The sequence below is a fragment of the Carassius carassius genome, chromosome 21 (genome assembly GCF_963082965.1).
Source record: "Carassius carassius chromosome 21, fCarCar2.1, whole genome shotgun sequence".
Classification (NCBI taxonomy): domain Eukaryota; kingdom Metazoa; phylum Chordata; class Actinopteri; order Cypriniformes; family Cyprinidae; genus Carassius; species Carassius carassius.
The window spans coordinates 1,224,125-1,240,000 of NC_081775.1; the positions used below are offsets into that span (position 1 = coordinate 1,224,125).

The window sequence follows — 15,876 nt, forward strand, 5'->3', positions numbered from 1 at the left end:
TTACTCATAAAATTTCAATAATTTTATAGTAAATAAAACTTTGACTTTGACTTGACTTCTAAAATGCAATTTAATTAAAATAAAAAATGTACATGAAAGCACTGCATTTCTATATAGTTTCTACCAATTCTCCTGCAGTTGTACCTGCACTCACTCACATCATCAATACTTCCCTCCACACTGGTGTTTTTCCCTCATCATTTAGACAGGCACGTATAACTCCACTACTAAAGAAACCCAACCTCAACCCATCTCTTTTAGAGAACTACAGACCAGTTTCCCTTCTTCCTTTTATTGCAAAAACACTTGAACGAGCTGTGTTCAAACAAGTCTCTACATTTCTCACACACAACAACCTCCTTGACAGCAACCAATCTGGCTTCAGAAGTGGACATTCAACTGAGACGGCCTTGCTCTCAGTTGTTGAAGCTCTAAGATTGGCAAGAGCAGAATCCAAATCTTCAGTACTTATCCTGCTTGATCTGTCCGCTGCTTTTGACACGGTTAACCACCAGATCCTCCTATCAACCCTACTGGCAAAGGGCATCTCAGGAACCACACTTCAATAGTTTGAGTCTTACCTATCAGATAGGTCCTTCAAAGTATCTTGGAGAGGTGAGGTGTCCAAGTCACAACATCTAACTACTGGGGTGCCTCAGGGCTCAGTTCTTGGACCACTTCTCTTCTCTGTCTACATGGCATCATTAGGTTCTGTCATTCAGAAACATGGCTTTTCATACCACTGCTATGCTGATGACACTCAACTCTACCTCTCATTCCATCCTGATGATCCGACGGTAGCTATTCGCATCTCAGCTTGTCTAACAGACATTTCTTCCTGGATGATGGACCATCACCTTCAACTCAACCTTGCCAAGACAGAACTGCTTGTGATTCCAGCAAACCCATCGTTTCATCACAATTTCACCATCAAGTTAGGCACATCAACCATAACTCCTTCAAAAACAGCTAGAAGCCTTGCAGTTATGATTGATGATCAGCTGACTTTCTCAGACAACAGTGCTAAAACTGTCCGATCCTGCAGATTTGCTTTATTCAACATCAAGAAGATCAAGCCCTTTCTTTGGGAACATGCTGCACAACTCCTTGTTCAAGCTCTTGTTCTGTCCAGGCTGGACTATTGCAATGCTCTCTTGGCAGGTCTTCCAGCCAATTCCATCAAACCTTTACAATTGATTCAGAACGCGGCAGCAAGATTAATTTTTAATGAGCTGTAAAGAATGCACGTAACACATCCATTCATCAATTTGCACTGGCTTCCAATAGCTGCTCACATAAAATTCAAGGCATTGATGTTTTACTACAAAACTACCACTGGCTCTGCACCCATTTACCTAAATTTGTTACTTCAGACTTATAATTCAAGGCATTGATGTTTTACTACAAAAGTCTGAAGTAACAAATTTAGGTAAATGGGTGCAGAGCCAGTGGTAGTTTTGTAGTAAAACATCAATGCCTTGAATCTAGAAGCTTGTGTTCTGCAAGTGAACAATGCATTATTGTGCATGTCGAAGAAGCACAAAGTCACTTTTACGGACTTTTAAATTAAATGTTCCCTCCTGGTGGAATGACCTGCACAACTCAATCCGAGCAGCTGAGTCCTTAGCCATCTTCAAGAATCGGCTTAAAACACATCTCTTCCATCTTTATTTGATCCTCTAACTCTTGCATCTAACATCTATTCTAATTCTATTCTTTATAAAAGTTTTTAAAAAATCTTGCCCCTTTCAGGCTTGCACTTTATTCATTTACTAACTGCTTGTTTTTCACTGGATTCTTTATTCTTTTTGTATTCTATTTGTTTTCTTTTTATTTATTATACAATTAACAAAAAATTAAAAAGGCCTCTAACAATGGCTTGCTCTATTCTTTTTCTATTCTGTTTTCTTTGTTTTTATTTATTATATTATTATTTAAAATCCCATGCTAGGTGTACTGTGTTAACCTAACTGAGACTTGTTATAGCACTTCTATATCATTGCTCTTTTTGTTGTTTTTGATTGCTTCCATTGTCCTCATTTGTAAGTCGCTTTGGATAAAAGCGTTTGCAAAATTAACTAAATGTAAATGTAAATATATATATATATATATATATGTATACTGTACATATACTGTATATTTTATTTTGATGATGTTTTGTGGAGAAGATCTTTGAGTTTCAGTGTGTACGTATGTGTAGCAGACAAAACACGTAGAGCCGCATGTATTAAAAATTATTTTAAATGTTATTAAGGATATTATGGAATTGTCTATAAATACTGGTAATAATAATTAATAATAATAGTTATTATAAACAAATAATGATTTATCACACAGCCCTACAAGTCGTTCTTAAATGCTGGTAAACCGGTAGGACAAAAAAAATAATAAAATAAATAATAATAATAATAATAAAAGAGTGTCAGGCTGTTACCTCGAGTTTTCTCTTGGGCTCAGTGCTGCCCCCTGCTGTCCCTTCAGCTCCCTGCAGGACTTCAAAACACGGCTTACACACGCGGCTGTTCTTGCTCTCTGACACCTTTGAACACTTCCCACAGACGGCCTGCAGACGCACAGCAGCAGCATCAGGACGCACAGCATCTCATACTAAACCTGTGTCTGTGTGTGTGTGTGTGCCACTCACATACCACGCTGCAGCTCTTGCAGTGGTGTTTGCGTTTGGTGAAGTTGAAGGCCTCGCTGCAGCCTTTGCATGTTTCTCTCTCCTTCTCTCGCTTCTTTGAGCTCTTCTGCAGATCAAATAAACACACACACAGGTTAACATAGTGATGTCTAGCCCATATACAGACCCACTGTGTGCAGAGGTGGAAAAAAGTACACAGCTCCATTACTTGAGTCAAAGTACAGATACTCAAAAAGTAAAAGTAAATGTTACTGGGCACCTCTGGTTGTGTGTGTGTGTGTGTGTGTGTGTGTGTGTGTCTCACCCTCTCATACTGAGCTCCGTCTGTCTCACATGTGCTCACGCTGCTCAACGGGCCCTGCCATTAAAACACTAAATCAAATACTGCGCTTTAATCACACAGCAAAGCCTCCTGACTTGAGATGTGTGTGTGTGTGTAATGATCAAATCAAAACAGATCCTGCTTTTAAAGTGTGTCCACTAAATCACTCAGTGAACATGCCCATGTCATATCTCACTCTAAAACCAGACAGTTCCCATAAATTCATAAGGACTATGGAGTGGATGCAGTGTTGAGCGTGTGAAGGACGAGTTACCGGCGTGTCAGGCGTGTGCTCCTCATCACGGCTGCAGGAGACATTGAAAGCTTTGAACGTCTGGCTGTTCTGCTTGTGCTTCTCAATGGTCGCCAGGATCACCTACAAACAGAGTTCAACCAGTCAGACTGATGTGGACTCAATCACAGAAGCACTTGTTTCCACTGCTCTGACCAACACACTTTTAGTGGAGACTGACCCAAACAAACAGAGCTTCTAATCATCTCCAGTATACTGCATGAGACACATGAACTACTCCATGACAATATATGCAATTAGATTACATTTCTCTTTTTGTATTCCGCAGAGCAAAGTGAAAAATGATGAGGGTGAGCAAATGATGACAGGACTTTAATTTCATTATCAGGTCAACCTGAAACATCCCCATCCATCCACCCACCAATCCACCCACCCAACCACCCAACCATCCATCCACCCACCCACCAATCCATCCCACCCATCAATCCATCCACCCAACCATCCATCCACCCAACCATCCATCCACCCACCCAACCATCCACCCATCCATCCACCAATCCATCCCACCCATCAATCCATCCACCCATCAATCCATCCAACCAACCATCCATCCACCCACCCAACCATCCACCCATCCATCCACCAATCCATCCCACCCATCAATCCATCCACCCACCCATCCATCCATCCCACCCATCAATCCAGCCACCCACCCATCAATCCATCCAACCACCCATCCATCCCACCCATCAATCCATCCACCCACCCACCCATCAATCCATCCATCCACGCATCCACCCATCCATCCACCCATGCATCCATCCATGCATCCATCCATCCATCCATCCATCCACGCATCCACCCATGCATCCATCCATCCATCAACGCATCCACCCATCCATCCACCCATGCATCCATCCATCCATCCATCCACCCACCCACCCATCCATCCATTCACCCACGCATCCATCCATCCATCCATCCACCCATCCATCCATCCATCCATCCATCCACGCATCCATCCACCCATCCATCCATCCACCCATCCACGCATCCACCCAACCACGCATCTACCCATCCATGCATCCATCCATCCACCCATGCATCTACCCATCCATCCACCCATCCATACATCCATCCATCCATCCACCCACCCACCCATCCATGCATCCACCCATCCATCCATCCATCCATCCACCCATCCATCCACCCATACATCCATACATCCATCCACCCACCCATCCATCCATCCATCCATGCATCCACCCATCCATCCATCCATGCATCCACCCATCCATCCATCCATCCACCCACCCATCCATGCATCCACCCATCCAGCTGTACTTCTGCAGTGTGACGCAGTGATCATCTGAATGGGGAGTTGACCGAATGGTGAAAAGTCTCTAATAAGCTTATGAATCACAATATGAATACGAACAGAAATCAAGAAACTATTTTTTTATGTCATTAGATGCAGTCAATTATATTTTCATGTTGACTTGAAATAGAATTGCATAAAAATAACAATTGAAATACAGTTGCAGTTGTGCTAAAATGACACCAGAAGCCCTTTCAGAAAAGTGTTTCACTGTACTGAATGTGCACTTGTAGTATACCTAAACTTAACTGTACATCATTTTTTGTTAATAATTATATACAAATATATACACGCTTGCAGATAATATATAATATTTGGTCATTTAAGTGACAAAGCCACTGTCATGACTGTTTCTAAATGCACTTAAATACACTTTTAAAAAGCGCACCTCCTAATAATGTCAATTAGGTTTTACTTTAAAGCACATTTAAAATCATTATGGCGTGATAATTCTTTTGTTGTGTTTTAATGAAGTGAAACATATTAAAGCACATGCAAAGTACTTAGTATTATGAGTAATTATCATTTTAACTAGTGTGCTATTTGATCTTAAGTTGCAACTTCATCATATCAAATATGTAATTACAAAAATATTTAATACATAACATTATAGGGAATTAGAGTATATTTTGCTTGACCTTAAAAGCTAGTCAGTACATTCAGCAGTACTTTAACCATATTTCAAAGACAACAGAAACAGAAACAGCATATGAATACTGTATGTCCAGTATGCTAGAGCGTGTCTGACATGAAGCGTGTGCAAAGACAACGACTCACTTTTATCCAGTCGTCCTTCTCCTCAGCCGTCCTGTCAACCACAGATATGAACACAGCCCGATGGTAAGAGCTCACAAATCAGGATTTCACATTTAACACTGCATACTTTTCAATGTTAAGTGCCCTAAAGATCTTCACAAGGATGGATGTCATGCTGGCTCTGAATGCAGCTTCAGCAGTGAAGACAGAGTGAATGTTGTGATCTGCGTTGGACATGATGAGAAACATCAGCTTTGCTCACCTGGCCTGCAGCTCGAGCGAGCGCTGTTTGCCGCTGATGGTGAAAGTGTGAGGGACGTTCTGCTTGGCGTTTTCCTGAACCTTCAACCAATGAGAGGACATGAGCACACGATGAGATAGATGAAGACACAAGTGTAAAGACACAGCTGAACGTACGGCTGAAGTCATACCTCCATCCCTGCGATGTCGATTCGCTCTCGGACACTAAACTTCTGTCCCATCAGCCTCAGCTTGGGCACACAATACAGCACCATGTTATTGAACTGGAGAAACACACACACACACACACACACACACGTCATCAGCACCAGTGTACTCCATCTGTGGGCTCATCTGCTCTCAAGCTCTGATAACAGGAACAAGCTTTAAGATTGCATTTCTTCCAGTAAGAAGTTTAGCAGAAGGTTGCAGCTGCTCTTTTCCATACAGTGATCAGCATTAATGCATCATAACTAAATGAGTCGAGCTCTATATGCAAGTACTCTCGAGTCATGTGATTTTGACTTTAACTGCACAGACCCTGGACCACAAAACCAGTCGTAAGGGTCAGTTTTCTTCTCAGGGTGCAAAAAAATATAAATGTTCAGGAAATTTACTTTAAAGTTTTGATGTATTTGTGGTAGGAAACTTAAAAAATATCTTCAAGGAACTTGATCTTTATTTACTATTCTAATGATTTTTGGCCTAAAAGAAAAAATGTTGACCCTTACAATGTATTGTTGGCTATTGCTCCAAATATACCTGTGCTACCGATGACTGCTTAAAGTACCCCTAAGATTTTAAAATAAATATTTTAATAATGAAGTGTCACATTTACATGTTCATGGTTATCTGAAAAAAAGAGTTATTAATCCAAAAGTAGTCGGATTATATTACCTAAAATGTGTAAAGTACTGGATTATGTTTCTAACTACAATGTGTGTCATGTAATCTGAAATCAGTAAGGTGTTTGACCGCTGCGCTCGCATCTTTTGCAGCATCTCGTGCTAAAAAATGTGAAGCTCAAGTTAAAGGAAGTTCAGCTAGAACTTTTTTTTTTTCATTCTAGAGCCCATTTGCTTGCAAAAACACATTATTCCCTCAGGACCCTTTTTGTTGTTGTTGAGGAAAAGAGCAGCATGAACATTCTGCTCTACATCTCCGTTTGTGTTCGAAACAACAGTAAATGAGTAAATGATGAGCCTTGCTGCAAGAACACTTTTGAAAACAGATAAACTGTTTAATGGAGTGAACAGACACCAGATAGAGATATCGGTCCTGTGCGCTGCCGTTCTTAGCCGACATCTTCTTGAAGTGGCCTTCTTTAATGAACTCATTAGCTGGATTAACGATGTCCTCCTCTCCACCCAACTTCTCATACACCTCCAACAGCTTGTGCATCTTCTCCTGCGCACACACACACACACACACACACACACACAGATTCGATGAAGAGAAACAACTGTGAGCGGCCGCATGGCAGCATTATAAAGAGGCAGATGGAGAAGTGAGAGTGATACAGAGCGCTTTCACCCAGGACAGCCTTTCACTCGCACACACAGGAAATGGAAACAGCACATCCTGTCTGAGACAGGCGGAAGAGCTGAGGAACAGATGAATACGGCTCTAACCATTTTCCTGATGGCAGCGTTGGAGTGGTTTGCTGCGGTGGAGATCAGCTCCAGAGCATCTGACAGACACACACACAATAAACACACCATCACTAAACAACACACACTTCTCTCCAAACTCCCTCTGGTGCACGACAACACACACAAATACTGTAGATATGCTGGGAATAACAGGCTAAATATATAAAGTCATTATTACATTTCATAGGATGTTGAAATCAATAGGTTTATCAAATTTAAGCACATATGTGACTCTGGAGCACAAAAGCAGTCTAGAGTCTCTGGGTATATTTGGAGCAATAGTCAACAATACATTGTATGGGTCAAAATTATCCATTTTTCTTTTATGCCAAAAATCATTAGGATATTAAGTAAAGATCATGTTCCATGAAGATATTTTGTACATTTCATACTGTAAATAAATCAAAACGTAATTTTTGATTAGTAATATGCATTGCTAAGAATTAATTTGAACAACTTTAAAGATGATTTTCTCAATATTTAGATTTTTTTGCTCCCTCAGATTCCAGATTTTCAAATAGTTTTATTTCTCTCTCCTAACCAACTATACATCAAATGGAGAGTTGATTTATTCAGCTTTCAGATGATGCATAAATCTCAATTTCAAACAAATTTACCCTTATGGCTGGTTTTGTGCTCCATGGTGAAATATAAGTAATTTGACAGTGGAACATATAAATTTTCTTGTTAACTAAAACACAATGTGAAATGCCACTCCTTTAAAGAACAGCGCACGTGTCCAGACTCAGCCAGCAGCATCATTAGCATTATAATGAGCTCAGTAATGGTTATAATGATTATAATGAGCTCAAATGTGTGTCAGTATGACATCTGATAAAGATGAGACGCAGGGAGCCCATCATTACTGCTCCTTCACTTCAGATAATGAGCCATCGAGAACATCACTTCTGCTACACTACCACCCTGAAGTTTGGGCTCAGTGAAACTTTTATTACTCATTACATTAACTTGATCAAAAGTGACAGTGAAGTCATTTATAATGTTACAAAACAGTATTAGTTTGAACTTTCTATTCATCTGTGAATCCTGAAAAATAAAATATATCACAGTTTCCTCAAAAATATTGTGCAGCACAACTGTGTTGAACATTGATAATAATCAGAAATGTTTCTTGAGCAGTAAATCATCATATTATTCTGATTTCTAAAGATCATGTGACACTGAAGACTGGAGTAATGATGCTGTAAATACAGCTGTACATCACAGAAATAAATGTTCATTATGTTTGGAACATTTCATTATATATTGATTTTGTCACAATTTAAGTTTTTTTCATTTTAAGGCATATTTTACATGGCATTTCATCTTCCTTTTCATTTCACAATAATAACTTACCACATCACACTCCTAGTTATATTTACAGTTTTATCGTCCTGTTATGTATTAATTGCAACATTCCATTATGTTTTAAATCATATTTCAATTATGTGTTCATTTATTTAAGTCCCCTGATAAATCAATAATAGACGTACACTACTTTGCTCTCCAGAAGAAATCAAATTTATGATATTATATAATAATACATCTAAATATAATAAACAGCTCAATAAAAATGTACCTATATTTCTATTATTAGTATTAGCTCTTAATAATATCATCAGGATTTTAGACTCCACTGTGTTGAGTCAAAGTGAATCAGTGTGAAGAGTGTGAGCTCACTCTGTGCGTGTAAGAGTGTGAGCTCACTCTGTGTGTGTAAGAGTGTGAGCTCACTCTGTGTGTGTAAGAGTGTGAGCTCACTCTGTGTGTGTAAGAGTGTGAAGAGTGTGAGCTCACTCTGTGTGTGTAAGAGTGTGAGCTCACTCTGTGTGTGTAAGAGTGTGAAGAGTGTGAGCTCACTCTGTGTGTGTAAGAGTGTGAAGAGTGTGAGCTCACTCTGTGTGTGTAAGTGTGTGAAGAGTGTGAGCTCACTCTGTGTGTATAAGAGTGTGAGCTCACTCTGTGTGTGTAAGAGTGTGAAGAGTGTGAGCTCACTCTGTGTGTGTAAGAGTGTGAAGAGTGTGAGCTCACTCTGTGTGTATAAGAGTGTGAGCTCACTCTGTGTGTGTAAGAGTGTGAAGAGTGTGAGCTCACTCTGTGCATGTAAGAGTGTGAAGAGTGTGAGCTCACTCTGTGCGTGTAAGAGTGTGAAGAGTGTGAGCTCACTCTGTGTGTGTAAGAGTGTGAGCTCACTCTGTGTGTGTAAGAGTGTGAGCTCACTCTGTGTGTGTAAGAGTGTGAAGAGTGTGAGCTCACTCTGTGTGTGTAAGAGTGTGAGCTCACTCTGTGTGTGTAAGAGTGTGAAGAGTGTGAGCTCACTCTGTGTGTGTAAGAGTGTGAAGAGTGTGAGCTCACTCTGTGTGTGTAAGAGTGTGAAGAGTGTGAGCTCACTCTGTGTGTTTAAGAGTGTGAAGAGTGTGAGCTCACTCTGTGTGTGTAAGAGTGTGAAGAGTGTGAGCTCACTCTGTGTGTGTAAGTGTGTGAAGAGTGTGAGCTCACTCTGTGTGTGTAAGAGTGTGAAGAGTGTGAGCTCACTCTGTGTGTAAGAGTGTGAAGAGTGTGAGCTCACTCTGTGCGTGTAAGAGTGTGAGCTCACTCTGTGTGTGTAAAAGTGTGAAGAGTGTGAGCTCACTCTGTGTGTGTAAGAGTGTGAGCTCACTCTGTGTGTGTAAAAGTGTGAAGAGTGTGAGCTCACTCTGTGTGTGTAAGAGTGTGAAGAGTGTGAGCTCACTCTGTGCGTGTAAGAGTGTGAAGAGTGTGAGCTCACTCTGTGCGTGTAAGAGTGTGAAGAGTGTGAGCTCATTCTGTGCGTGTAAGAGTGTGAAGAGTGTGAGCTCACTCTGTGCGTGTAAGAGTGTGAAGAGTGTGAGCTCACTCTGTGTGTGTAAGTGTGTGAAGAGTGTGAGCTCACTCTGTGTGTGTAAGAGTGTGAAGAGTGTGAGCTCACTCTGTGTGTGTAAGTGTGGGAAGAGTGTGAGCTCACTCTGTGTGTGTAAGAGTGTGAAGAGTGTGAGCTCTGTGCATGTAAGAGTGTGAAGAGTGTGAGCTCACTCTGTGCATGTAAGAGTGTGAAGAGTGTGAGCTCACTCTGTGTGTGTAAGTGTGTGAAGAGTGTGAGCTCACTCTGTGTGTGTAAGAGTGTGAAGAGTGTGAGCTCACTCTGTGTGTGTAAGCATGTGAAGAGTGTGAGCTCACTCTGTGTGTGTAAGAGTGTGAGCTCACTCTGTGCGTGTAAGGGTGTGAAAAATGTGAGCTCACTCTGTGTGTGTAAGTGTGTGAAGAGTGTGAGCTCACTCTGTGCGTCTCTGTGGTCCGGGGCTCTGGTGGGCAGCTTCTTCAGATAGTCCTTCAGTAAGAGCTCATAGCGTGGGATCCGCTGCACCGGCTCCAGCATGTGATGCTGCAGCGTCAGGTTCCCACACACCTCCTGCTTCTGCACACACACACACGGGTTCAGAGGACAGTCTGCGGTTCATCAGACATCATCACATGATCTCAGGGTTCTGACCTGGATGCTCTGGACCACGCTCTTGAACTGAGCCGAGCGCTGCGTCCAGGTGCTCACCAGCTCCATGGCACGATCGAAGTTCTTCACATACTCGCCGTACATCTTCAGGAACGGGGCCAGCTTCTGTAGGATGTCCCCTATGCGTGGATTACAGCTCCTGTCAAACATACACACACACACACACACATTTATCAGCCATCTGAAATCTGTCTAATTCATCAATCACTCTCTGCAACACTGGATTCTGATCGGCCACATGATTCTGTGTGTGTGTGTGTGTGTGTGTGTGTGTGTGTATGTGTGTGTCTGTGAGTGTGTGAGTGTGTGTGTTCTCACCACTCCTGTGTGATGCGTGTCTGTAGTTCAGGCAGTAAGAACTGGTGGTGGAAGAGGTAGATGCTGGAGATGTTGGAGAAGATTCCTGTGATGACCTCAGCAGGGATGCCAGCGTCGGTCAGACGAGCACAAAACACCTGCACACACACACACACACAGACACACACGCACAATGATACAGGGGTTACTGTTAGCAATCTATAGCTCAGGATAGAGACCATCAAATTATGTAACTTGTTTAAACTTTAGTAACGTTTTGGTCTTTTTTCAAACGCTTCAGAAAACTTTGTGGTTTTGGTCATCAATCACTTGCATCTGGATCTGAAACATCTTCTGAAACTGCAGAAGACAGAAACTCATCTGGGATGTCACTGGATAATCGTTTGCTCCTTTTACAAACACACCTCAGTTTTTGACTGTATTTAATAGCTATAATAGCAGCAACATTCACAAATGCCTACAGAACAAGCGGGAACCCAGTGTGCCTGTAGCTTTCTCTATTTCAGTTTTATCACGTGATAGAAAGTCTAAGGCCATCTCAAGCCGAAGGGCAAACTCATCTAATCTGCGGCCTATTATGCATCAAACTAAGATTGATGTAAAGACACAAAGCACTGCCATCAAGTTAACATCTTTAAACATACGCTCACTAAAAAATAATTCATTTCTAATCATTGACTTTATAACCACAAACAATCTGGATTTTATGTTTCTAAACGAAACATGGCTTCAAACAGCTGCAATGCAACAGTCCTAAATGAAGCAGCCCCTCCTAACTTCACTTACATGAGTGTCTGCAGAACTGTTAGGAGAGGTGGGGGTGTAGCTGCTCTATTTAAAGATGTCTATCAATGCAAGCAAGTGTCATTTGGTCAGTACTTGTCTTTTGAATATCTGGGGATTGTGCTGAAAGGTGCTCCACGCATTCTGTTTATTATTATTTACAGGCCTCCAAAATACTCTCCAGCCTTTGTTGAAGAGGTCACAGAAATGTTATCAATGATTTCCTCAGAGTTTGACTGTTTTGTTATTGCAGGGGATTTTAATATTCACATAGATAATGCAGAAAACAAAACTACAAAAGAAATGATAACGGTTCTAAACACTTTTGACTTGACTCAGCATGTGCATGGACCCACACACAAAGGTGGACACACTCTAGACTTAATCATCAGTAGGGGTCTAAACATTTCATCCATTGTAATTAAGGACATAGCACTATCTGATCACTTCTGTATTTTCTTTGATATTTTGATGTCTGCTACAACTGAATCTAGATCGGTCTCTGTCTGAAGGAGATGCATTAACGAGAACACAAGTGTACTATTTATGGAAGCTATATCTTTAACACCAAGCATTTCTGCAGACTCTGTTGATACTTTCCTTGATTCCTTCAACTCAAAAGTTAAGAATGTTATTGATGATATTGCTCCAATAATAGTCAGTAAGGAAACAAACAGACAGAAATCAGTTTGGAGAAGATCAACAGCAGTTCAGACTATGAATAGACAATGCAGAAAAGCAGAGCGGATGTGGTGGAAGACAAAACTTGAAATTCACTATAGCATCTATAAAGACAGCCTTCATGCTTTTAATGTGAAACTAGCCACAGCTAGACAGAATTTCTTCTCAAACCTTATAAACAGTATCTTAAATAACACGCGTACTCTTTTTGCCACTGTTGAGAGACTGACAAACCCCCCAAGTCAGATTCCCAGTGAAATGCTCTCAGACAGCAAATGCAATGCGTTTGCATCCTTCTTTTCTGAGAAGATCATCAATATCAGGAAGGCGATTAGCACATCCTTAAGTAATGCAGAGGTCAGACAGATTCGGCCACAATATCAAAAATATACTATGTCGATTTTTGAAGCAATTGATAGCAAAATTCTGGAAGACATAGTGCAGCACCTAAAATCATCAACCTGCTATCTTGACACACTTCCCACATCTTTTTTCAAAAGTGTGCTTAACTGCTTAGAAGCAGATCTTTTAGAAGTGGTGAACGCCTCACTTTTTTCTGGGACTTTCCAAACTCCTTAAAAACTGCAGTTGTTAAGCCCCTCCTGAAAAAGAGCAATCTTGATAACACCATTTTGAGCAACTTTAGACCAATATCTAATCTTCCTTTTATAGGCAAAATTATAGAAAAGGTCGTTTTTAATCAGCTGAACAAATACTTAAACTCAAATGGATCCCTGGACAATTTCAATCTGGTTTTCGACCGCATCACAGCACAGAGACCGCACTCATTAAGATAATAAATAATATTCATTTAAATTGTGACTCTGGCAAAATATCGGTGCTGGTATTGCTAGATCTCAGTGCTGCGTTTGACACTGTCGATCATAACATACTACTAGAGAGACTGGAAAACTGGGTCGGCCTTTCTGGGATGGTACTCAAATGGTTCAGGTCATACTTAGAAGGGAGAGGTTATTATGTGAGTCTAGGAGAGCATAAGTCTAAGTGGACGTCCATGACATGCGGAGTCCCACAAGGCTCAATTCTTGCACCGCTCTTGTTTAGCCTGTATATGCTCCCACTTAGTCAAATAATGAGAAAGAACCAAATTGCCTATCACAGCTATGCTGATGATACCCAGATTTACCTAGCCTTATCTCCAAATGACTACAGCACCATTGAATCCCTCTGCCAATGCATTGATGAAATTAATAGTTGGATGTGCCAGAACTTTCTTCAGTTAAACAAGGAAAAAACTGAAGTCATTGCATTTGGAAACAAAGATGAAGTTTTCAAGGTGAATGCATACCTTGACTCTAGGGGTCAAACAACTAAAAATCAAGTCAGGAATCTTGGTGTGATTCTGGAGACAGACCTTAGTTTCAATAGTCATGTCAAAGCAGTAACTAAATCAGCATACTATCATTTAAAAAACATTGCAAGAATTAGATCTTTTGTTTCCAGCCAAGACTTGGAGAAACTTGTTCATGCCTTCATCACCAGCAGGGTGGACTATTGTAATGGGCTCCTCACCGGCCTTCCCAAAAAGACCATTAGACAGCTGCAGCTCATCCAGAACACTGCCGCCAGGATTCTGACTAGAACCAGAAAATCTGAGCATATCACACCAGTCCTCAGGTCCTTACACTGGCTTCCAGTTACATTTAGGATTGATTTTAAAGTACTTTTACTCGTATATAAGTCACTAAATGACCTAGGACCGAAATATATCGCAGATATGCTCACTGAATATAAACCTAACAGAGCACTCAGATCATTAGGATCGAGTCAGTTAGAAATACCAAGGGTTCACACAAAACAAGGGGAGTCCTCCTTTAGTTACTATGCTGCCCGCAGTTGGAATGAGCTTCCAGAAGAGATCAGATGTGCTAAAACACTGGTCACATTTAAATCTAGACTTAAAACTCATCTGTTTAGCTGTGTCTCTCCAAATCAGCGTAGCGCTATTTTGGCAAATCTGAGCTGTACACAGATGACATGCGCTCTTCTGTGTCCGCCGCACTGCGTCGATGCGCTGTGTTCTTTCAAACCAAAGTGTAAATAAATACACGTAAAAAATGTATCCTTGTGACATACCTGTGTACAGCTCAGATTCGTGTACAAACAGTATTCTCATCGCTTCATATAACCCTGATAGCACGTCTGATGGCTGATGGACTATTCTGATGATGTCTTTCATACTTTCTGGACCTTGACACTCTTATTTACAGACAGTCTATGGGACAGACACAAGCATCCTGGATCTCATCTAAAATATCTTAAATTGTGTTCTGAAGACGATTGTTTTATACACTGGAATGGATTAATACATAATAAACAGGTACGATTTTGAAATGCTTTCTTCTGAAATCAATATTTTATGCCCATGCGATTATTAATAATAATAAGTGGCATGACTGTACATTTTCCCTCAAATGCCCATACAGTTTGTTCATTCATCTGGGCTCAAAGCCGTTTGTTAGGAATGTTTTTCTTCATGCAAGCTTTGCATGCAATGAGCTGATACATTTCCACTCTAATCAATATTTTGTGTCCAATTATTGAGTTATATAACGAGTAACCATGTAATAACCCCTGTGTTTCACATCGACCTCCTGATATTCTGCAATAACAACCAGCTCTTATGTCATTTAGCTGGAAGAAGGGTTGACTATAGTTGATTTCTTCTATATTTTATTTAGTAATCTAATTAATTAAAAAGCATTTTAATTCATAATTAAAACAGTTACTTAAATAAGATGAATAAATCAAGTAATTCTTTCTCATTAGGCCTGGTTTAGACGAGAAGGACGTTGGCCTTGCTGCATCAATCATCACTTTCATTTACAGCTCAAACAGAGTCCAATCAAAAATTTTAACAAAAATGTTTAATGAGTCTCAAACACTATGTTTTATGAAGACACCTGACAGTGTGGTCTGAATCAGTTTGACACAAGATCAGAAATCAGTGATTGTAGAGGAAATAAACTAGAGGAAGTGTCAGAAACAGGAAGCTGTGTGAACACAAAACAGCTCACTTCACTGTAAAGGAGAAACGGAGGACCAGTGATCCGTGCTGGTGTGTGTGTGTGTGTGTGTGTACCTGGTCCAGCAGGTTGAGTCTCTTCACATACGCTTCTTCTGTCTGGAGCAACTCTTTAGCGATGTTCAACAGCTTCTGTGACTGAGAGACAGAGAGAGCAAGACAGGAAGAGAGTCAAACTATAAAAAAACACATGTTTAGAAATGCCACACGCCTGCTAACAGACTTCCTTCAAATCAACAAGTGTTTGACCACTTACACAGCCACACAATGACCGACA

The 15,876-nt window shown here is 40.8% G+C and overlaps 2 protein-coding genes across 3 annotated transcripts in view; both read right to left on the reverse strand.

Moving 5' to 3' along the window:
* Window positions 1-15,876, reverse strand: part of LOC132097344 (uncharacterized) — a 404,710-nt gene that overhangs the window by 41,557 nt on the left and 347,277 nt on the right. The window lies entirely within an intron of this gene.
* The window catches only part of fgd (faciogenital dysplasia), a 48,266-nt gene that overhangs the window by 7,370 nt on the left and 25,020 nt on the right, over window positions 1-15,876 (reverse strand). For both annotated transcript variants that reach the window (XM_059502970.1, XM_059502967.1), the window contains exons 5-17: window positions 15,657-15,737; window positions 11,090-11,226; window positions 10,754-10,910; window positions 10,540-10,678; window positions 7,225-7,283; window positions 6,854-7,000; window positions 5,785-5,877; window positions 5,616-5,695; window positions 5,375-5,405; window positions 3,241-3,342; window positions 2,949-3,002; window positions 2,649-2,750; window positions 2,435-2,563 (exon numbers count right to left, since the gene is read on the reverse strand). In XM_059502970.1, the coding sequence (XP_059358953.1) occupies window positions 2,435-2,563; window positions 2,649-2,750; window positions 2,949-3,002; window positions 3,241-3,342; window positions 5,375-5,405; window positions 5,616-5,695; window positions 5,785-5,877; window positions 6,854-7,000; window positions 7,225-7,283; window positions 10,540-10,678; window positions 10,754-10,910; window positions 11,090-11,226; window positions 15,657-15,737 (1,311 nt within the window). The remainder of the gene's footprint in view (window positions 1-2,434; window positions 2,564-2,648; window positions 2,751-2,948; window positions 3,003-3,240; window positions 3,343-5,374; window positions 5,406-5,615; window positions 5,696-5,784; window positions 5,878-6,853; window positions 7,001-7,224; window positions 7,284-10,539; window positions 10,679-10,753; window positions 10,911-11,089; window positions 11,227-15,656; window positions 15,738-15,876) is intronic.